The sequence below is a fragment of the Dendrobates tinctorius genome, unplaced genomic scaffold, assembly GCF_039654945.1.
Source record: "Dendrobates tinctorius isolate UK_male_01 unplaced genomic scaffold, ASM3965494v1 ptg000162l, whole genome shotgun sequence".
Taxonomy (NCBI): domain Eukaryota; kingdom Metazoa; phylum Chordata; class Amphibia; order Anura; family Dendrobatidae; genus Dendrobates; species Dendrobates tinctorius.
This window is the reverse complement of record NW_027361829.1, coordinates 21,566,896-21,591,442: the sequence shown is the minus strand read 5'-3', so window position 1 is coordinate 21,591,442 and position 24,547 is coordinate 21,566,896. Positions and strand designations below refer to the sequence as shown.

Below are 24,547 nucleotides of genomic sequence, written 5' to 3'. Positions count from 1 at the left end.
GAAAAAGACACATCCACATTTCCTCTTCAATGCCCTTGCTCATGGAAGGAGGTTTGCACTCAAAATCTCACAATACATGGCCCTATTCATTCTTTCATGTACATGGATCAGTCGTCCTGGTCCCTTTGCAGAGAAACAGCCCCAAAGCATGATGTTACCACCCACATGTTTTACAGTAGGTATGGTGTTCTTTGGATGCAACTCAGCATTCTGTTTCCTCCAAACTTGATGAATTTTGTTTCTACCAAACAGTTCTACTTTGGTTTCATCAGACCATATGACATTCTCCCAATACTCTTCTGGATAAACCAAATGCTCTCTAGCAAACTTCAGACAGGCCCGAACATGTACTGGCTTAAGCAGGGGGGCATGTTTGGCACTGCAGGATCTGAGTCCCTGGCAGCGTAGTGTGTTACTGATGGTAGCCTTTGTTACGATGGTCCCAGCTCTATGTAGGTCCTTCACTAGCTTTGTTGTGGTTGCCCCACTTCGTTGTCCTTAAGACAGTTGGTCACAATTTTGTAACTATGCTTGGGGTTATTGTCCATTTGAAATACATTTGCACCCAAACTTTAACTACTTGGCTTATGACTTGAGATATTACTTCAATATTTACACATTATTTTGTATTCTCATAATGTTATCTATTTTGTTAAGGGCACCAGTCCCTCCTGCTGCAAAGCTTCCCCATAACATGAAGCTGCTACCCTTAAATTAATGTTTGAGATGGTGTTCTGTATATATAACAATGATAATTTTGGCTGAACAATTCCATTTTTGTTTCATCAGTCAAGAGGATATTTCTGTAAATGTAAGATCTTTGCCCCATGTGCAATTGCAAACTGTAACCTGGCTGTTTTATTTGTGGTTTTCAAGGAATGGCTTCTTCCTTGCTGAGAGGCCTTTCAGGAAATTTTGATATAGGAACTTTTACTGTTGACATAAGTACTTTTGTGCCTGTAATTTCTGCACCACAGTACGTTCACGTATGAGGAATATAATGTATAACTCCCTGAACGGCTTGATGGCTGTGTTCTCATATAGTATATATATTTGTGGATTATTGTTTGAACAGTTCTTTGCTGTACTCCTCGGCTTTTGGAAATTGCTTCCAAGGATGTACCATTCTTGTGTAGGTCCGTATTTCTTTTTCTGACATCTTAACTTATTAGTTTTTCCATGATGTCAAGCATCGAGGAAGTAGACCTTGATGGTACACCTTAAAATGCTACCACATGTACACCTCAAATTAAATCAAATTATGTCAATTAGCCTATCAGAAGCTTTTAAAGCCATGAAAACATTTTCTGGAATTTTCTAAGCTATGTAAAAGCACGATCAACTTGGCGTATGTAAGCTTCTGACCCGCTAGAATATTGATATGGTGAATTATAAATAAAATTATCTGTTTGTAACATTTGTTGGAAATATTGCTTGTGGCATGAAGTAGACAAAAAGAGCTTGTTCACATGGAATCACTTCAATGTAATTTATGTAAATATATAACTATATATTATTATAGGTATTCAATGACCAGCTATTTAACTTGTAGAAATCACATACGTATTTTAGGCATTTTGGTAATCAACAAAGTGCAGTACAATGTAATTGTCACGGGGCAGTAGGGAAAAAAGCAAGAAACGTGGAACCTGGGCCCCTGAACTGCCCCTCAAGCTAAGGGGGTGCCCTGACTCTCCTTAACTTGGAGGAACACTTGAAGGTAGTGAGGCCCAAGTCCCCGACCTGTCCCTATCTCCTGTTTAGCCCTGAGCTAAACCACCAACCCCCTCCCCAGGAGGTGAGACAGGGAATAAAGTGAACTGCACCCAATAACACAAAGGAAACTAAAACAGACAACACAGGGTTAAAGCAACTAAAACCCAAAACTTAGCTTTCCTCTACTGCAAATGCTCCAAGCAACAGAGAAAGGATCTGATCAGCATCCAGCAGCAACTCCACTGCTCCAGACAAGCTGAACCGCCTCTCCACCAAGCAGGTCCAGTCTTCACCAAGGTTGGTTAGAAAATGAACAATATTACCAACAGCGATCTGAGCACCTGCCCTTCTTTTATAGGAAGGAGGGGGTAATCACACCTGTTGGATAATTCAAACGTGTAGTAACCCCAGTGGTCACCGGGGGTAAAACCAGCACCAAAGCAACTACAGTTGTAGTAAACCCCAGCGGCCACCGGGGGGAAAAAGGTTTCTATAAGAATCCACATTCTGCCGCGGCTCCAAAAATGGACCGTGACAGTAATACAACCAACTGTATCCACTTACAGCTCAGTAATCTCCAGCAAATTGTAGACATGCTGTGAATGTGCATGGCCTATCAGTTATGGAAATCACTCAGATGTTCACCAAAGATTTTATCTATTACCGTGAAGTTAGTGAAATTCATGGCTAAATCTGTGATAAAATATGCACGTGTTACATGCAAACTTTTTTGTGTATTTCTATGGGAATTTTGAAGCTGTTTCAAAATTGCCAAATCATAATATTGCATCAGATTGAAATTAAATTTCAGATACAATGTTATCAAAACATCATATTAAAGTATACTGCAAAAATGATCAACTATAAGCAAGACAGAAAGACATATTATTGGATAAAGATAAAAGCAATTCTAAATAAACTATGTATCTAAATTTAACCCAAAATAAACACTGGTCATGCTAGATTCCCATTTATCTCCAGTATTAATTTCCTGCCTACCTCTCATACCCATGTTTTTGTGTGTGTATTACAGTATATCTTCATCCAAATGTATTTAAAATCTTATAGGATTGTGACAAGACAAATTGGCCATGTTTAGAGGTGGAATGTAACTTCACAACATTAGTAAAAGAGGAAACCCAAAATATTGATGTTCTTACGTTGCTTAATACAGAGATATTGAAAAAGGTAAGAAAACAGTTATTCAATATGGTTATGTTCACACTCACAACACACACACACTAACAAAAAAGTATAAACAACCCTTTGGGGATGAAAATTCTTAACAACAAAGGGATGTAGTAAAACATGACTTCAATTAAATCTTAATTAAATACCATAAATTGACCTGTATTATTTATTCATATGTAGTCAGATTCCTGAATTAGAGACGCGTACTACTGATGAGTGAACATGCTCAGATAAGGTGTTATCCAAGCGTGCTTGTGTGCTAACCGAGTGTCTTTGGCGTGCTCTAAAAATATGTTTAAGTTCCCGCACCCACCTGTCTCAAGGCAGTTTGACAGCCACAACCTATGCAGGGATTGTTGCGAATGTCGAGAAATCACATCACGACAAGTGCCTTAGCGCCTGTGCTGCCATTTATCATACTTGACCTCTTCCTACAATGATTAGCTCACGATTGGATAGGGGCATGTACAAAGGGCCCGCATCCTTTAGGTCTATACTGATCCTGCATCATCGTGATACCAGTTTGGGTAATTTGTTGTTAAGCATAAGCACACACACACATACATATTATCTTATGTCTATATTTACTAAGTTTGAAAGCACATGGAAGTGCAACAGTTTTACTATAAAACATTACCTATAATCTTTTTAGTCCAACTTTTAGATGGTAAAGTGTCCTGGACTTTACATTACATTAGGTGATGGCTGAAATATTATGTTCTGTAGTATATTATCATAGTATGTCTAGTTCTTTCTTTTTCAGAAATCATGGAGGCCTCAACCACATGCTTAAGTTATATAGTGTTGGTATAACATTAGTGATAGGTGAAACTCTGGATGTTTGGGTTCTGCTGAACATTTACAAAAAATGTTTTGTTTAGGTACCAGAACAGTACCCGAACACCAAAGTTTACCTCTGGTCACAGCGGCATTGGCTGATGAGAGAGTACTACTCCCTTAAGCCTACACGTGTTGCCAGTGCCACTAATAACAGCGAGAGAAGGCGCGGCTGATGGGAGAATTCATCAGCTGGCAAATACGCTATAAATGAATAATAATAAAAAAAATGATGTGGGGTCTTTCTATTTTTGTTAAGCAGCATGGCAAAACTGACAGCTGAGGGCTTCAACCTTCAGCTGTCAGCTTTATCATGGCTAAGTATCAAGAATAAAAGGGTCCCCACAGCGTTTTTTTTTATTGTTTAAATAAATAATTTAAAAAAATGTCGTGGTGTCCCTCTCATTTTTGACAACCAGCCAAGCTAAATGAGACAGCTGAAGGCTGGTATTTTCAGACTGGTAAGCTGCCATGGATAGTGACCCCTCCCTAGGCCTAAAAATAGCAGCCGGCCCAGAAAAGGTGCATCAATTAGATGTGCCAATTCTGGCACTTTGCCCTGCTCTTCACACTTACCCTGTGATGGTGTTGAAAAATGGGGTTTATACTTGTGGGGTTGATGTCACCTTTGTATTGTCCGGTGACATCAAGCCCACAGCTTAGTAGTGGATAGGCTATTCATTACTAGATCCATAGTCATATGGTCAGTACAAAACAACCAGAATAAAGTCCTTTATTTTAAATAAAAATACACACTGTTTTATCAATTTATTTAAAAATAACAAACAGAATTATACACACCTTATGCCCATTCCATTAAAACCCTAGTCCCCTGTAAAAAAAACAGAAAATAATAAACAACAAAAATACTCACATAACATCCATTCCATTGAAGCTCATGTCTCCTGCAAAAAAAAACAAACAAACAATATCCCTCACCTGTCCGACATACTGTCCCATGCTGTAATCCATGTCTGCGATAATTGGTTTTCAACCAAACCCAAACGTCATTATCTCAGTAAATTAGAATAATTAACAAAAAAAATGCTTTTTCAGTAGGTTCCACAATCATGGGGAACACTCCTGACTTGACAGATGTCTAGAAGGCCTTCACTGACACACTCCACAAAGAGGGTGACACAAAAGATCATTGCAAAAGAAGCTGGCTGTTCTCAGAGTGCTGTATCCAAACATATTAATGGAAAGTTGAGTGAAAGGAAAAAGTGTGGTAGAAAAAGGTGCACAAGCAACCAGGATAACTGCAGCCTTGGAATGATTGTTAAGAAATGGCCATTCAAAAATTAGGGGGAGATTCACAAGGAGTGGACTGCTGCTGGAGGCATTGCTTCAATAGCCACCACACACAGATGTATCCAGGACATGGGCTACAAGTGTCGCATTCCATGTGTCAAGCCACTCATGACCAATAGACAACACCAGAAGCGTCTTACCTGGGCCAAGGAGAAAAGAACTGGACTGTTGCTCAGTGGTCCAAAATGTTGTTTTCAGATGAAAGTAAATTGTGCATTTCATTTGGAAATCAAAATTCCAACAGACAATCCAAACTTCTTGAGGTCTAGTGTGAAGTTTCCACAATCAGTGATGGTTTGGGGAGCCATGTCATCTGCTGGTGTAGGTCCACTCTGTTTTATCAAGACCAAAGTCAGCGCAGCCATCTACCAGGAAATTTTAGAGCACTTCCTTCTTCCCCCTGCCAACAAGCTTTTTGGACATGGAATTTTAATTTTCCACCAGGACTTGGCACCTGTCCACACTGCCAAAATTACCAATACCTGGTTTAAAAACCGCAGTATCACTGTGCTTGATTGGCCAGCAAACTCGCCTGACCTTAACCCCATAGATATGGGGTATTGTCAAGAAGAAGATGAGACACCAGACCAACAATGTAGATGAGTTGAAGGTTGCTATCAAAGCAACATGGGCTTCCATAACACCTCAGTAGTGTCACAGGCTGATCGCCTCCATGCCATGCCGCATTGATGCAGTAAATGATGCTAAAGGAGCCCCGAGCAAGTATTGAGTGCATTTACTGAACATACATTTCAGTAGGCCAACATTTCGGATTTTAAAATAATTTTTCAACTTGATGTTATAAAGTATTCTAATTTACAGAGATACTGACTTTTGGGTTTTCATTGGCTGTAAGCCATAATCATCAACATTAACAGAAATAAACACTTGAAATAGATCACTCTGTCTGTAATGACTCTATATAATGTGAGTTTCACTTTTTGTATTGAAGAACTGAAATAAATTAACTTTTTGATGATATCCTAATTCTGTAAGAAGGACCTGTGTTTTCTAATATTATTATAACACCTACTACATGTTGGAATAGGGTCTTGGAGATGGGAATACTCTTTTAAGACAAGTTCATTTCTCTCCTCCTGCTCTGATTGGGTCCAGTATGAACAGAAAATCCTGGAGGGAAATTGTTTGAAACTGGTATACAAATACCTTGCAAAATAATAATTGTGGCTTTTTTATGTGCCTTACATATGCACTACTGGCTATCGCTATGGCCCAATTCATTTAGGTGTTTATGCCACTCTGAAGTTGCACAAAAATATTGCGACCTTTGATGTTTACATCCCATTACGGCCAACTACGGGAATATGGGTGGGATGGGATGTGGCATGATAAGTTACACCTCTATTGTAACTTTCTCCAGAAATGAACTCCAGTCCCTGACTGTGCCATTAAATGAATTATGTGCATTGTACTCCATTGAGTCCCTTCATTGAGAATTGAATTGTAACACTGGTCTTATTGAATTACCCCCAAAGAATAAACTGTTGCTTTCAACCAAATTTGTAGAAGTAATACATTTCTTGTGGAAGGGTAGCAAGCGACTGCCATAGGCCAATTGCCCCTGTCAAATGAACCAGTTGGACTACCTCCGCTCATGGGTCCTCCAGGACTAATTAGACTCTTTACCACTCAGGCTTCACTGAGCCCAGTGATCCATATGATTCCCTTTGTAATAATATCTGTATGCATTTCTCCTAGTTGTTCTAATAATTACATTTATTCTATGACTAAAAATGCTTCACTGAAAATTAAGTGAAAAATGCTGCCATTTAAGCAAATCACAACAAATGTGAAGTTATGTTATACATTTTTGAGACATGTCTAAATCCAGGGGATTCCATAGAAGGGAATATCTCATGATGGTCTCATGTTTCCTGTGTAACATTATGTAAAATGATATGTTATGCTCCACAGGACAGTTCCTCGGTAATTCAGTTTGTGACCCGGGCTCATTTATCAGTAGATCTAAAGTTGTGGGCAATAGAAGTGCCCCATGGGAACTCACAGGATGCAACAGTAAGTACAATGTATTGCCAGTAGAATTAAGCTCACTAATACATCAGATTACCGTATATTTGGATTTTGAAATAATTTAGGTTTTTTTTTTCTGCAATCTGCAATGCTCTGATATTGGGCTTTGATGAGGTTTATAATACATTGTGAATATATTAACTGTAGTGACAGATTTCTTTTAATATTAAAGCAATCTTCTTCAATATTCAGGTTTCTGTTTTGTGACCAACAGACTTGTAGATGTTTTATAATATAACCAGTCATTAAAAATACAAATTGCCTAATAACTGAACAGTAGTAATAATAGTAATCTGAAGGTAAATGGTGCTTAAACAATGACTAGCTTACTGGAACATCGACTACAGGAAAAATGAAGTTTTATTCTCCTTGCAGCTGCCACTTCCAGTCATCTGGGTGGTGCAGGGAACGGTTTTAGTCACTGCTCACTTTATTTTTTGCAATTTACTGTATGGGATAATTAATTTATATGTTCATAGCTCAGATTTTTTATTATGCAGTAATACAAAACATGTTTCTATTTTTATATATATTTATTTTTGAATTAGGAAAGCAGGGTGTTTCAAACTTTTATATTTTAAGCCTTTTTTTAATTATTAACAAATTATACAGTTGTGGCCAAAAGTATTGACACCCCTGCAATTCTGTCAGATAATACTCAGTTTCTTCCTGAAAATGATTGCAAACACAAATTCTTTGGTATTATTATCTTCATTTAATTTGTCTTAAATGAAAAAACACAAAAGAGAATGAAGCATGAAGCCATGCACACGGTCAAGCAGTCCAGTGCCAGAGGAAGCAAAGCAACCCCAAAACATCAGGGAACCTCCGCCATGTTTGACTGTAGGGACCGTGTTCTTTTCTTTGAATGCCTCTTTTTTTCTCCTGTAAACTCTATGTTGATGCCTTTGCCCAAAAAGCCTTAATTTTGTCTCATCTGACCAGAGAACATTCTTCCAAAACGTTTTAGGCTTTTTCAGATAAGTTTTGACAAACTCCAGCCTGGCTTTTTTATGTCTCGAGGTAAGAAGTGGGGTCTTCCTGGGTCTCCTACCATACAGTCCCTTTTCATTCAGACGCCGACGGATAGTACGGGTTGACACTGTGTACCCTCGGACTGCAGGGCAGCTTGAACTTGTTTGGATGTTAGTCGAGGTTCTTTATCCAACATCCGCACAATCTTGCATTGAAATCTCTTGTCAATTTTTCTTTTCCGTCCAAATCTAGGGAGGTTAGCCACATGGGCTTTAAGCTTCTTGATGACACTGCGCACAGTAGACACAGGAACATTCAGGTCTTTGGAGATGGACTTGTAGCCTTGAAATTGCTCATGCTTCCTCACAATTTGGTTACTCAAGTCCTCAGACAGTTCTTTGGTCTTCTTTCTTTTCTCCATGCTCAATGTGGTACACACAAGGACACAGGACAGAGGTTGAGTCAACTTTAATCCATGTCAACTGGCTGCAAGTGTGATTTAGTTATTGCCAACACCTGTTAGGTGCCACAGGTAAGTTACAGGTGCTGTTAATTACACAAATTAGAGAAGCATCACATGATTTTTCGAACAGTGCCAATACTTTTGTCCACCCTCTTTTTTATGTTTGGTGTGGAATTATATCCAATTTGGCTTTAGGACAATTATTTTTGTGTTTTTTCATTTAAGACAAATTAAATGAAGATAATAATAGAAAAGAATCTGTGTTTGCAATCATTTTCAGGAAGAAACTGAGTATTATCTGACAGAATTGCAGGGGTGTCAACACTTTTGGCCACAACTGTAAATAATTGTGTTTTTTAAATAATGTTATTTTTTAGACTTAAGACGGTTGCCTGCCTCAGAGGTGGAGAGTTATAGGCATCAAGATGAAGTCCTTACTGGAAGTGAAGCATTTAAATACCACTACCACAGTCAGTAATCAACATCAGCATTTAAAGGGAATCTGTTACCTTAGGGTACCGTTACACTACGCAACGCACTAGCGATACGACCTGGTAAGGATCGCTGGTACGTCGCTAAATGGTCGCTAGTAAGCTGTCAAACAGACAGATCTACTCAGCGACGCATCAACGATCCCACTATCCGTATAATGACCTCGGCGGTCGTTGGGACCTTGTCACACAGCAGCTATTCAGACAACTCCCTCCTGCATCTCTGAGTTCTGAGTCACCAACGAAGTCGCTCGTTGGCATCAAACACAAAAATGCATGCTGGCCAGCGGGACACCAGCGATCAAAAAATGGCCCAGGACATTCGATCATGATCAGCAAGATCGCAGTGGGGGCCCTGTCGCTGCCATGTGTCACAAAATCTGTGACGTTTCAGTGATCTCGCTAGCGATCTCGCTATGTGAGACAGGGCCTTTAGACAGCACTATTAATCTGCAGATATAGGGTTAATAGCCTTAGAAAAGTCCCTGGCCACTGTACTGAAAGTGCAGTTCCCAGGAGTAAATCTACGGTACTTTTTTCCTCCCTGGAGCCACCACTTTCAGCCATATGTAAGGGGGTGGCATTGCTATGGACAGTAGAGACAAACTGCCACTTTAAGAGACAGCACTCCTTTGGCTAGAGCAATTGGACATTCGTCTCGCACCTGCAATAAGACTGTTTTGGTTTGTTCTGCCAGCTATGGAGAGGGAAGGGGCTGTCTTCCTGTGTGTGTTCTCAGCTGGGAGTCTGCAGGAAGCTGGCGAGCTGTGAGGAGAAAACGTGTAGCTTGAAATTGACTGAACTTGTGAGATTGTGTAGACCCTTCTGGGGATAACTAAGGAGTCTTTCCTGTGTTGCTCTGAGGAGCCACAAAGAAATACAAGGAAGGAATCCAGAGGAAGGAATCCACCATTTCTAGGAGCAGGCTCGGGATCTTCAGACAAGGACAAGACCACGGAGGACATCGCATCATCTTGCAGAGAACTGCAGGGTGCCCAGGGAAGGAACTGAGACACCAACTTTACTGTGAGTGTAAACCCTGTGTGCGCACATATTTAGGACTTAGGATAGGCTGCAGTAGATAGAGCATGGTAGCCGTGTGGCTGGTGTAGCAGCGGCCAGTTAGGCTATAGTTAGAGTAGCAGCATACTGTACTTTATTGCATTGTTTTGCCTTTTGAAAAATCCACTGATCTGTAATAGTTGGTGCAACGTGCCATTTGCCAGCCCAGCTAGAGAATATCACTTTTGTAAATTGTTTTATGTCATTGCATACCCCTGTTTACACCTTCCTATCACTGCATTCCTTGCATGTAAATAAATTAATCCTTCGTTGTTTGCACCGCATCTTGTGTACCGTAGTCTCCCTGCATTGTGGTGGTCCCCCGGCCATCACTTCAAGTGGCGCTGCGAGCAGGGTTACTGTCACCAAGATGCAGGCAGCAACGGTGGGAGTGCTAATGTTAGTAGGGATGCTGTGGGCATTGGTGGAACCCCTGCAAGGACACTCCCTATGGGCACCATATTTAGTGTGCTTCCAAAATTTGATGGCAATAATATGCCACTGTCTGATTTGGTGTCCCGGCTGCAAAGCACCCTGAAGATTTATAACAGCAGCACAGTTCTTGAAGTGGACATTGCTTTGACTGCCTTGGAGGGAGAGGCCCGTAAAAACATCTGTCTACACCCGAAACTCACCCATAGTACCCTGAAGGGGTTAGTGAAATTCCTGGAAGAGATCTACAGCGAGACTGCTAGCACGGGACACCTCCGCGTCAAATTTTTCTCTAGACTGTAGCAGGAAGAAGGGATCTCCCAGTATGCGACAGCACTGCAAGACATGTTGGCAGAAGTGCAAAGGAAAGAGACACATGGGCTTGGTGGCATGGGCTTCAAAGACCGGATACTCCGGGAATACTTTTTTCTGGGACTGCCTAGCACATCCTTGAGGAGAGCGCTGTCAGAACGGGTCCATGTAGATCCGACTCTTTCATTCCCAGCTAGAGAATATCACTTTTGTAAATTGTTTTATGTCATTGCATACCCCTGTTTAAACCTTCCTATCACTGCATTCCTTGCCTGTAAATAAATTAACCTTTTGTTTGCACCTCATCTTTTGTACCATAGTCTCCCTGCATTGTGGTGGTCCCCCGGCCATCTCTTCACATACAGGCGTGCAGGTGCGGCTTCACTCACTCCACATAGCACTGTGAGCTGCGGCTGTAGGCTGGGGTCACACTTGCGAGTGTGATGTGAGTAATTTGCTCGACTCTCTCGCATCAATTCCCCGCCACTGCCGCTGGCACTCAGGACCGGAGTGTGCGGCTGCATGTACAGTATTTCTATAAAGCAATTTTACATGTACAGCAGTACACACAGATCAGCAACATGTATACAGGTCCTCACACAGTTCTGCTGCATACTTACAGAGAGCATTACTGCACACATAGCTATTCTGCATGCATACACGTTCACAGAGCATTGAGTCCTACTGTGTACAAAAACACACTCATTCAGTACTGCTACACAGATCAGCTGTACAGCATACATATACACACACAGCGCGTACACACACATCTGAGTTGTCTTGTGTCGATCAGTGCTGAATTAGGAGGTAAGCAGAACTATTTATTTTAGTCTCTTATATAAGTGCCATTAAATCCACAACCCTTAAAGCTCCCGTTATACTAAGCGAGATCGCTAGCGAGATCGCTGCTGAGTCACAAGTTTTGTGACGCAACATCGACCTCAGCAGCGATCTCTCTACGTTTGACAAGTAGCAGCGACCAGACCTCTGCTGTGAGATCGCTAGTCGTGTCGGAATGACCTGGACATTTTTTTGATCGTAGAGATCCCGCTGGGTAGCATGCATCGGTATGTTAGACACCTTACCAACGACCTCGTTAGGCCTCTTTCACACATCCGGCTTTTGTAATCCGGCACGATGCGGCAAAATTTTTAATAACCGGATCCAGCACCGGATCCGGTTTTGTCCCATAAGCTTTCATGGTCGCTGCATAGTGCCGGATGGTTATGCGTCCTGTCCGGTTGTTGCCGGACACGGCAAAAATTAGCCGTCCGGCATCTGCAAAAAACGTTCTCTGCAACGTTTTTTTGTCAGCGCCGGACCGGCTTTTTCCACAGCGCATGCCCGGACTCTGTGAATGTTAACCCCACAAGTGCCCGGGGAGAGAGAGAGAGATCTCTCTCTGTCACCCGGACACTTGTGAGAGATCTCTCTCGCCGGGCACTTGTGGGGTTAACACTCACAGTGTCTGGGTGAGAGAGAGAGATCTCTCTGTGGGGTTAACCCCACAAGTGCCCGGCAAGAGAGAGAGATTCTCTCGCCTGGACACAGTGTTAACCCCACATGTCTCTCTCTCCACCCCCTCTCCCCTCCCCTCACCTCCCTTTCAGCAGCTGTCTCTCTCAGCGGCTGCCTCTGTCCAACGGTGTATATGTTCCTCCTGCGGCTCCTTTAAATCACGTCCGAGCCGTATCAGACGCCGCACACACATCCGGTGTCACGGCTGCAGGCTGGATCCGGCGGCCCGGCTTTTCGCCGGACCCCACACACCGGATGTGTGAAAGCCTTAGCGACTCAGAAGTGAGACACATAGGCGTGGATTTGCCAACATCGTTACAAAGGTCGCTACGGGTCGTCGTATCGTTACTGCGTCGTTGAGAAGATCTGACTGTTTGGCATCTCACCAGCGACCACATAGTGACACAGCAACGATCCCTACCAGGTCATATCATTGTCGGGATCACTGTAGCATCGCTAAGGGTGACGGGGGCTTTACAGTCAGATTCTATATCAGTATGTCATTGGAGTGTGAGGGAAACCCACCAAAACACGGGGAGAATGTCCAAACTCCTTGCAGATGTTGTCCTTGGAGGTTTTTGAACACAGGACCACAGTGCTGCAGAGCGACTGTACTAAACAGTGAGCCACGGTGCTGCCCGCTAATGATGTCCCATTCGGCAGATATAGTTTACTTGTCCTTCTCATCAGAGTAGGACATGCCTATTATTCACGTGTCCTTGTAGGTATGTGATATCGAGTACAAACATGACATTACCAGTATTGCTCTGCCAGTGCTGAAATGATCAACTCTTTTAGGATGCTTTCACATGTTTCAGTGTGTATCGCAATTTTTGAAAACTTTGTCAATACAGTGCGTTTTTGCTACAGCTGCAGGAAAAAACTAATTGTGTGAATAACTTGTAAAAGCAACCTTAATAAATCGACAATTGGATGATATCATTCCCATGTCAAAAGCCTGTGGTCACTACACACCGATAAAGTCCAATCCTTGAATCTTAGGACCAGAGTGTGCGGCTGCATGTATTTTTATGTTGCTGAGCGTTCCGGACCGAGTGTCGGTGGCAGTGCCGCTTATTGAGACGCGAGACTCGTGCGAGTTTCTCGCAAGTGTGACCCCGGCCATAGAGAAGAAATGGTCACAGCCTGTTGTCAGTTAGGTCACGGCTACACAGAAACTTTGGCTGTGTTCCCGCAAAGTGGTTAGTGGAGGAGTACGATAATACCCAATGATAACAGCCCAATACAGTTAAGGGTGACTCCTCAATAATCCCATACCTGTTATACAGCAAATGCAAGAAAATCAAAGAACTGCTTAGAGATATGTTCACAGTACCGTAGATATCATTCAATGGAGAAACACAATGATGGCGGATCTACACATGACACCTGTAACATACAAAAGACATTAACCTACTTGACCAGCAATAAGCGCTGACCCTAAACACAGACTCATCATAACCTGTATTTAGGAAATTCATGTGTGAACTCTCAGCTCCATTTTAAGAATGGCTGTACATAATATTAATGTGAATGCAATCGTTGAATCACGAGTGCACCTTTATTAGGATTCCTTCAAAAAATATTTTTATTGGTAGCTTGCAAAAATGCACATTGATTCTGATGCCTTTTTTGCTTGCCTATTCTTTGTTAACCCCTTTACGACCTTTCACATATCCATACATACAGGTCACCTGGTACTTAACAACATTGGACGCATGGATTGTGACAGCTGACACTCGGTTCTCAGTGCCATGAGTAGTGCCGCTCTGCTCCTGGCACCATAACTTGCTTAATGCTGTGATCCTTTCTGAGCCCTGCCGTGCACCCAAGCAGTATTTTTTCAGCACAAATGGGGTATCTACAGGAGAAGATACACAACATCTTTTGAGACCATTTTCTCTTGTTACCTTGTAAAAATAAAAAAATTGTGAGTAAAAGAAAATTTTTGTTGGAAAAATGTGATTTTTTTAAATATATTTTTAAGGCTCTATGCTATAAACTTCTGTGAAGCATGTGAAGCACCTGGGGGTTCGAGTTGCTCAGCACACATCTAGATAAGTTCCCTGAGGGATCTTGTTTGCAAAATGGTGTCGCTTTTGAGGGGTTTCCACTGTTTAGGCACATCAGGGGCTCTCCAAACGCAAAATTTAGGGCTAAAAAAAGTTTTTGTGGGAAAAATTTGATTTTTTTATTTACATGACTCAATGTTATAAACATCTGTGGAGCACCTGGGGGTTCAAAGTTCTCACCATTAGAGATGGACGAACCCGAACAGTAAAGTTAGGCATCCGTACCGAACACCTACTGTTCGTGCACAGACACCGAACACGGACTTCACCAGGAAGTCCGTGTTACTGTTCGGGTTTGGCTGCCTGAACACCGGGTGTTTGTCGCGCTGTCATGTACATGGCAGCACGGCAAGCATAGCTTCTGATCGTCGGTGAAATCATCGCATCGGTCAGAGAGCCGCGGTTCCCACGCTGTCAAAAGACAGCATTAGCGCTCAGCTGTGATCGGAGGTATAAAGTTTACCTCCGGTCACTGGTGTCAGCTGATGGGACTACAGCTTCCATCATCTGACACCTGCTACCGCTAACTACAGTGAGAGCAGGAGTGGTGGATGGGAGTTTTCATTAGCTGCTCCTGCGCTGTAAATTTTTTTTTTTTTTTAAATGGCGTGGGTTCCTCTGTATTTTTGCTAACCAGCCAGACAAAACTCACAGCTGGGGGCTACAGTCCTCAGCTGTCAGCTTCAGCAAGGCTAGTTATGAAGAATAGAGTTGTTCCCATGCCTTCATCTTAATTATTTAAATAAATAATTTAAAAAAATCGGTGTGGGGTCCCTCCATTTTTGACAACCAACCTTGCTAAAGCAGACAGCTGGGGGCTGGTTTTCTCAGACTGGTAAAGGGCCATGGCTATTGCCCACCCAGTCTAAAAATTTCAGCCCGCAACTGCCCAGAAAAGGCACATCTATTAGATGCGCCAATTCTGGCACTTTACCCGGCTCTTCCCACTTGCCCTGTAGCGGTGGCAAGCGGGGTTCATATTTGTGGGGATGATGTCACCTTTGTATTGTCAGATGATATCAAGCCCATGGATTAGTAATGGAGAGGTGTCTATAAGACACCTCTCCATTACTAATCCTATAGTTGTATTGTAAATAAAGACACAGTCAGAATAAAATCCTTGATTTCAAATAAGACTAAACACAGTTTTCTATTTTTATCTAAATGCCGAATCCCAGCGAATCCCTTGATCTCCTGTAATAAAAGTAGAATAAAAAAAACAACAATATACCATACCTATCTGTCTTTCTGTCCCACGCCGTAATCCATGTCTGGGGGATAAAGAGTTTTCAACCTGGACCGTGCCAAGATGTGTCCGTCCTGGCTGAAAACCACTGGTGAATGAAATGTTACGAGCGCAGCCTCAGAGATGGGTGGTGAAGTCATAGAGGGTCACCGAGGCTCAGTTCCCAACCGGGCTGAACTGCGGTAACCTTGGTTAGATCCTCGCTAGCACGGCAAGATAAACTCTCACTGTTTAATAAGCATCACAAATCAACAAATAACATGGACATATTTTTCGTCCCTGTAATCGTAACAACACGTACAAACATAGTGATCAGATTATTTTTTTCTGCATGTTTTTGCGGCTGTCTGTACACACACTAACAATCTTCCTTGATTATTGTGTTTTTGCTGTTTCTTTTATGCCTTTTCTAAGAAGTTTTTGCTGGAGATTGGAAGTAGCGTTTTAACTCTTTTTAATAGTACAGAAAAGCTTTGATTCTGCGTTTAATAATGCAGCAACTTTTTTTTTTACATGCAATTATTTCAAGCTTCACATATAAGCCAATAGAGCAAAAAAAGCACCAAATCCGCCCAGAAGCATTTTCAGATGCACCAAGTTTGGGAATTATAATAAAATTATATCTACTTTGCTCGGCCGTGTTCACATATAGTGTAAATGCTGTGTTTTTTCTCCTGCAATTTTAGCACAGAAATTCAGCTGTGTTTAACTGTCCAAACTAAAGTGAATGTGATTTCATGAAAACAGCTCCCATTCTGCATCTAATTCTGTGCCCATTCTGCGGGTTTGGCGCTTTTTTTCTCTAGAGGCTTCTATGTAGAGCCTAATAAACGCATGTAAAAAAATGTAGCAAAAGTGTAAAAAAAAACCCTCTGCTTCACGTCTGCATAAAAAAAATCAAATAAATGGAAAACTGCAATAATGAGAGAAGATTGTTATTGCACAGTTTTGTGTGGTCACCTGCAGAAAGCAAAAAACAGTATTTATGCAACGTGTAGAAGGGACAACTGATGCTAAGAGATTATTATTATTATTTACTTATATAGCGCACATGGGAAGGGGGGTTTACATACAGTTATAGATATCGTTACATACAAAGTTATAGATATCGTTAACAGTAAACAAATTTACAATGACAGACTGGTACAGAGGGGAGAGGACCCTGTCCTTGTGGACTTACAGTCTACGGAGATTCGTGGGTCTCCCATACAGCCGCCACGCAGCACTGATCTGGACGCTGGCCTGGAGTCCATGAATTGATTTGCTCATCTCTAGTCCCAAATGTACTGGGTACACTGGGACAGTCCCGGATTTGGGTCTATGCCCTGCAGTCTCAGGCATCCGCTGAATGTCTCTCACTACCACCGCCCCTCTGACATCGCCTCCTGCCAGGGTACAAAAACATGGAAATGGATGTGGCTAGGGGAGCAGTAAAAACTTGCTACACCCGCCGCATGATTTGTCCCTCTTTCCATTCTTCAAAGGTTGATAGGTATGCCCTATATACTAAACAAGAGAATGCACACTGTACACTACCAAGCCTCCCAACCATCCCAAATCCAGCGGGACAGTCATGATTTTCACAGCCTGCCCCACTGTCCCAGGCAGGAGTTTACTTTTCCCACACTGCACTGATAAGCCGCCACACTCCCCCATGCACCGACCCCATCCATTACTCGCCCTCCCAGAGAGACCCACCACAGCCCCTCAATACTAATAAATTCTAGTAATGACGTCGCTAGGCTGTTCTGTGCACACACGATCTGTGATGTCATCACAGGAGGGGAGGAGTCAGGAGTCGCATGATCAGGGGCCTCTGTGTATGCAGGACTCTGCTGTGCTGGTTGTCATGGTGCTGGATGAGGGAAAGTTTGTGGGGTCAGGAGGGGTTTACAGGGTGGGTGTAGCAGAGCTGTGTGTGTACGAGGTGTATGGATCTGAGCCGTGTGTGTATGAGGTGTACGGAGCGGAGCCGCGTGTGTATGGGGTGTGCGGAGCCACGTGTGTACTTGGTATACAGAGCAGAACCGTGTGTACAAGGTGTACGGAACAGAGCCTTGTGTGTTATGAATGAGTCACCGAGGAGGAAAAAACAAAAAGCAAGCTAAGCCCAGAAAACCAGAGAGGTTGGTAACTAGCGGATTGCAGACCCCTGAACCTTTCCACAACAACTAGCAGTAGCCGTGGAGCGTGCCTACGGTGGTCCTAGATGCCTCGTCACGGCCGGAGAACTAAATAAGCCTAAAGAAAGAAAGGGAAAATCTAAACTGCCCCAGAGCAGACCCCAAAGCAATAGACAGCCCCCAACATGTATTGCCGGTGAAACAAGATTAAAATACAGACACAGGTTGAAAGATAGGCTGAGCAAACGATGGGGCCCTCGCTAACTAGAAAGGACAGGAAAGAAAAGCTGCTGTCTGCAATCACGCAAAAAACCCTGCCAAAAAGAATGTCCAACAAGTCTGATAGAAAAAGGCCCTGAAGTCGCTAGACTTCAAATCACTATATCAGCACTCAGGTATATTCTGAAGACAGAGCAAAAGAGATCAACTGATCAGAGACAAAATGGGGATTCAGCCCAGTCCCAGCCAGGGCTGGCTGAGCACAAAAACTAAGTAAACCAGACAAAAACTCATATGAACAATAGCAGAGAAAACTTAGCTTTAGGAAGGCAGGAACCAAACTGGAAACCAGGAGCCAGAGTCAGGAAAAATCACCAGCAAGAAACTAGGGAGTCGGCTGCCTTAAATCCAATCAGAAACTCCTGATGTACAATCGCAGTCCTCTTCCTCAGGTGGCCGGTCTCTGCCATTTAGATCAGCTTCATTACCTCCCTTCACAAACAGAGGGAGTCCAGATAGAGAACTCACTACTCCTCTGTCAGCACAGCCAGCTCCATAACCCTCACCAGAAGCCAGAGGCAAACCCGAAAATGAGCTCACAACAGTACCCCCCCCTTGAGGAGGGGTCACCGAACCCTCATCCACGCCACCGGGCCGATCAGGATGGGCCCGATGAAAAGCATGAACCAATTTATCGGCATGAATATCAGAGGCAGAGACCCAAGAATTGTCCTCCTGGCCATAACCCTTCCACTTGACCAAATACTGGAGTCTCCGTCTAGCCAGACGAGAATCCAGTATTTTCTCTACCTCATATTCCACATTACCTTCAACCAATACAGGGTCAGGAGGTGCAGCCATAGGAACTACTGGCTCAACATATCTCTTCAACAGCGACTTATGAAACACGTTATGGATCTTAAACGTAACAGGAAGAGCCAATCGAAAAGAAACCGGATTAAGAAACTCCAAAATCTTGTAAGGTCCAATAAATCTTGGCTTGAACTTTGGAGAAACCACCTTCATAGAGATATTCTTTGATGAAACCAAACCATATCACCCACTTTAAACCGGGGACCAATGTTCCTATGCCGGTTAGAAAACCGCTGGGCCTTTTCCTGGGAGAGAGACAACTTATCCACTACTTGGTCCCAAATCTGCTGCATTCTCTCTACCACAGTGTCAACACCTGGGCAGGCTGAAGATTCCACTTGCCCTGAAGAAAATCGAGGATGAAACCCAAAGTTACAGAAAAAGGGCGACATCAAGGTGGCAGAACTAGCTCTATTATTTAAAGCGAATTTGGCCAAGGGCAAAAATGAAACCCAGTCATCCTGATCAGCAGATATAAAACCTCTCAAATAGGACTCCAAAGTCTGGTTTGTTCTCTCCGTCTGCCCATTGGTCTGAGGGCGAAACGCAGAGGAGAAGGACAACTGAATTCCCAGCTTGGAACAAAAGGCTTTCCAGAATCTGTAAACAAACTGAACTCCTTTGTAGGATGCAATGTTCGCAGGAATCCCATGCAACCGAACCACCTGTTGTAAAAACAAGGGTACCAACTCTGAGGAAGATGGCAACTTTGGGAGTGGTACAAGATGGACCATCTTAGAGAATCTATCACAAATCACCCAGATAACAGTCATTCTCTGAGAGACAGGAAGATCAGAAATAAAATCCATTGAAATATGGGTACATGGCCTCTTAGGCACCGGCAAGGGCATCAACAACCCACTAGAGCGAGAACAGGATTTAGACCGGGAACAAGTCGCACAGGACTGCACAAAATTCCTGACATCACGAGATAAGGCGGGCCACCAAAAAGACCGACTCACCAAATCTCTGGTACCAAAAATACCTTGATGACCAGCCAATGCGGAGCAATGAATTTCAGACATCACTCTCTTCCTCCACTGGTCAGGAACATACAATTTTCCCATAGGACAGCGCTCAGGTTTCTCCTCCTGGAATTCTTCCAGAGCACGTCTCAAATCGGGCGAGATGGCAAAAAGAACTACCCCCTCACCTAGGATGGTAGTAGGCTTGGTCACAATAGGAGAATCAGCAAAGAATCTCCTAGAGAGGGCATCTGCCTTAACATTCTTAGTGCCTAGAAGAATGGAGACCACAAAATCAAAATGCGTAAAAAAACGAGGCCCACCTAGCCTGTCTAGGATTCAAGCATTTGGCCGACTCAAGGTAAATCAAATTCTTGTGGTCAGTGAGGACCACAACTTGATGTCTAGCTCCCTCCAACCAATGTCTCCACTCCTCAAATGCCCATTTCATGGCTAACAATTCCCGATTCCCCACATCATAGTTGCGTTCAGATGGGGAGAACTTTCGGGAAAAGAAGGCACAGGGATTCATTTTAGACGTCACCGGATCTTTTTGGGACAAAACAGCTCCTGCACCAATCTCTGAAGCGTCTACCTCCACCTGAGAAGGAAGTGAGACATCAGGTTGCCGGAAAAACCGGAGCAGAAGTGAACTTCCGCTTCAGCTCCTGAAAGGCCGAAACAGCCTCTGAAGACCAATTCAGCACATCAGCAACCTTCTTAGTTAAATCAGTCAGTGGTTTAGCAATACCAGAAAAATTAGCTATAAATTTACGATAAAAATTAGCAAAACCCAAAAACTTCTGGAGAGCCTTCAAAGAAGTGGGTTGAACCCAATCATAAATGGCCTGTTCCTTGGCCGGGTCCATTTCAATAGTTGACGGAGACAAAATAAATCCCAAAAATGAAATCCTCTGTACACCAAAAAGGCACTTCGATCCCTTAACATGCAAGGAATTCTCCCTCAAAATCCAGAACACAGTCCGAACATGTTCCACATGAGAATCCCAATCCCTGGAAAAGATCAAAATATCATCCAGATAGATGATCAAAAACTTATCCACAAAGTCCCGGAAAATATCATTCATGAAGGATTGGAAGACAGAAGGGGCATTAGTGAGCCCAAAAGTCATCACCAGGTACTCAAAATGTCCCTCCGGAGTATTAAACGCCGTCTTCCATTCATCCCCATGCTTGATGCAAATAAGATTATACGCCCCCTGAGGTCAAGCTTAGTAAACCAGCAAGCACCTTTAACTCTGGAGAATATATCAGAAATCAGGGGTAACGGATACTGAAATTTAACCGTACTTTTGTTGAAGGAATGATAGTCAATACAAGGCCTTAATGAACCATCCTTCTTGGCCACGAAAAAAAAAACAGCACCTAAGGGCGAAGAGGATGGTCTAATATGACCCTTCTCCAACGACTCCTTAATATAAGATCGCATAGCCTCGTGTTCGGGTACAGATAAATTGAAAAGTGGACCCTTGGAAATTTACACCCAGGTCTCAACTCAATTGCACAGTCATAACTCCTATGAGGAGGCAAAGACGCAGATTTGCTCTCACTAAATACATCATAAAAATCAGCCAAATAGTCAGGAACATCATGCGACTGGGGAGAGGTGGAGAAAACAGGAGTGTCACCAAGAGCACACCGACAACCCCAACTCACCACAGACACAGATTTCCAATCCAAAACCGGATTATGGATTTGCAACCAGGGAAAACCCAGAACAATGGTATCATGTAAATTATGCAACACCAAAAATCTGCAATTTTCTTGGTGGTCTGGGGCGACCCGCATTATCACCTGGGTCCAAAACTGAGGTTTATTCTTCGCCAAAGGAGTAGCATCAATACCCCTCAAAGGAATAGGCGTCCGCAGAGGTGTCATAGGAAAACCACAACGTTTACCAAAATCCAAGTCCATTAGATTCAAGGCCGCTCCTGAATCCACAAAAGCCTTCGCGGAAAATGTGGATAAGGAGCAAATCAGAGTAATTGCCAAAAGAAACTTAGGTTGTACACCACCCACAGCAAATGTGTGTGCAAAACGTTTCTCTCGTTTAGGGCAGACAGAAATAACATGAGAGGCATCTCCACAGAAAAAACACAGCTTATTACGCCTTCTAAACTCCTGACATTGCGCCCTAGACAAAACTCCATCACATTGCATAGGTTCAGACATTTGTTCAAAATGTGGCAGCGCCTCCCGTGTAGTCTTGCGTTCACATAAACGCCGATCAACTTGAATGGCTAATGACATAGAATCGTCAAGACCAGAGGGAACAGGAAATCCCACCATAGTATCTTTTAAAGTCTCAGACAAACCCTTCCGAAAGAGAGCTGCCAATGCACTATCATTCCATGTAGTAAGGACCGCCCACTTTTGGAATTTCTGACAGTATAACTCTGCAGGATCCTGACCCTGGTTCAATGCCAATAGGGCTCTCTAAGCTTGATGAATAGCATTAGGTTCATCATATAACAACCCCAAGGCTTGAAAAAATGTATCCACATTAGTCAAAGCAGGATCTTCAGGTTCAAAGAAAATGCCCAATCCTGGGGATCGCTGCGCAGCAAGGAGATGACAATTTTAACCTGCTGCGCAGAGCTCCCCGATGAGTTAGGCTTCAAGGCAAGAAATAATTTACAATTATTCTTAAAATTCAAAAATTTAGACCGATCCCCAGAAAACACATCAGGAGTAGAGATCCTTGGTTCAACAGCATGTGAATGAGTGAGATAGGCAGAAATTCCCCACACTTCAGCAGCGAGCTGCTCCACACGGTCAGACAATTGCTTAATCTCCATCAAGGAGAAAAAAAAAAGAATCCTCCTACGGTCCCAGAGAAAAAGAGGAGAAAATATACATATAAAAAAAAAATTCTGACACTTTTTTCTTTTTTTTTTACAATTCTCTCCTGCTTTTGAGTACCCTAGAATCTGCGGTATGGCTCGTGATTCTGTTATGAATGAGTCACCGAGGAGGAAAAAACAAAAAGCAAGCTAAGCCCAGAAAACGGAGAGGTTGGTAACTAGCGGATTGCAGACCCCTGATACTATTCAAAACAAATAGCAGTAGCCGTGGAGCGTGCCTACGGTGGTCCTAGATGCCTCATCACGGCCGGAGAACTAAATAAGCCTAAAGAAAGAAAGGGAAAATCTAAACTGCCCCAGAGCAGACCCCAAAGCAATAGACAGCCCCCAATATGTATTGTCGGTGAAACAAGATGAAAACACAGACACAGATAGAAAGATAGGCTGAGCAAACGATGGGGCCCTCGCTAACTAGAAAGGACAGGAAAGAAAAGCTGCTGTCTGCAATCATGCAAAAAGCCCTGCCAAAAAGAATGTCCAACACATCTGATAGAAAAAGGCCCTGAAGTCGCTAGACTTCAAATCACTATATCAGCACTCAGGTATATTCTGAAGACAGAGTAAAAGAGATCAACTGATCAGAGACAAAATGGGGATTCAGCCCAGTCCTAGCCAGGGCTGGCTGAACACAAAAACTAAGTAAACCAGACAAAAACTCATATGAACAATAGCAGAGAAAACTTAGCTTTAGGAAGGCAGGAACCAAACTGGAAACCAGGAGCCAGAGTCAGGATAAATCACCAGCAAGAAACTAGTGAGTCGGCTGCCTTAAATCCAATCAGAAACTCCTGATGTCCAATCGCAGTCCTGCTTATCAGGTGGCCAGTCTCTGCCATTTAGATCAGCTTCATTACCTCCCTTCACCAACAGAGGGAGTCCAGATAGAGAGCTCACTACTCCACTGTCAGCACAGCCAGCTCCATAACCCTCACCAGAAGCCAGAGGCAAACCCGAAAATGAGCTCACAACACTGTGTATAAGGTGTACGGAGTGGAGCCATGTGTGCACTTGGTGTACAGAGTGGAGCCTTGTGTGTACGAGGTGTACAGATCGAAGCCCTGTGTATGAAGTGTATGGAGCGGGGTGTACAGAGCGGAGCCACGTGTGTACGGGGTGTACAAAACGGAGCCCTGTGTGTACGGAGTGGAGCAGAGCCGTGTGTGTACTAGGTTTACGGAGTGGAGCCATGTGTGTACTGAGTGGAGCTGTGTGTGTGTGTGCGAGGTGTACGGAACGGAGCCGTGTGTGTACGAGGCATATGAAGCAGAATCATGTGTGTATGAGGCGTGCGGAGCCGTTCATGTACAAGGTGTTGGTGGGGAGCTTTCATACCTCCTAACCATCCCGGATCCAGCGGGATAGTCCCGATTTTGAGTCTGTCCCACTGTCCCGGCCGGGAGCTTACTTTTCCCATGGACACAGTAGTAGACGGCGGAGCCCCGAGGAGCTATTTAAAACTTGCACGTGACATTCCACCTGAAGTGATGTGCTGGAAGCTGACTGGAAATTAGGTAATTTCAGGAGGAGATTGTGACGGAACCATGGAGGCACTTCAGGGAATGCTTCAGATCCATCAATGTGTCTTCCTCCGACAGTGTGACCAGCCTTGGAATCGGGAATGCCAGCCATGTGAGCGGATCATGATATGTCCTGCATAGGTGGGCATTACAATGGGAGCTGTGCTGCTATGGTATCTTTATAGAATCTTTCTTTCTCTGTTCTTTCTTTCTTTCTCTCTGTTTCTCTCTCTCTCTTCTTTATTTCTATCCCCTCTCTTTCTCTCTGTTCTTTCTTTCTCTCGGTT

At 43.3% G+C, this 24,547-nt stretch overlaps 1 protein-coding gene across 1 annotated transcript in view; it reads left to right on the top strand.

The window, feature by feature from the left end:
- Positions 1-24,547, top strand: part of ITGA9 (integrin subunit alpha 9) — a 711,654-nt gene that overhangs the window by 632,775 nt on the left and 54,332 nt on the right. Inside the window, exons 25-26 of the mRNA XM_073549890.1 lie at positions 2,785-2,904; positions 6,991-7,092. Of these exons, the coding sequence (XP_073405991.1) occupies positions 2,785-2,904; positions 6,991-7,092 (222 nt within the window). The remainder of the gene's footprint in view (positions 1-2,784; positions 2,905-6,990; positions 7,093-24,547) is intronic.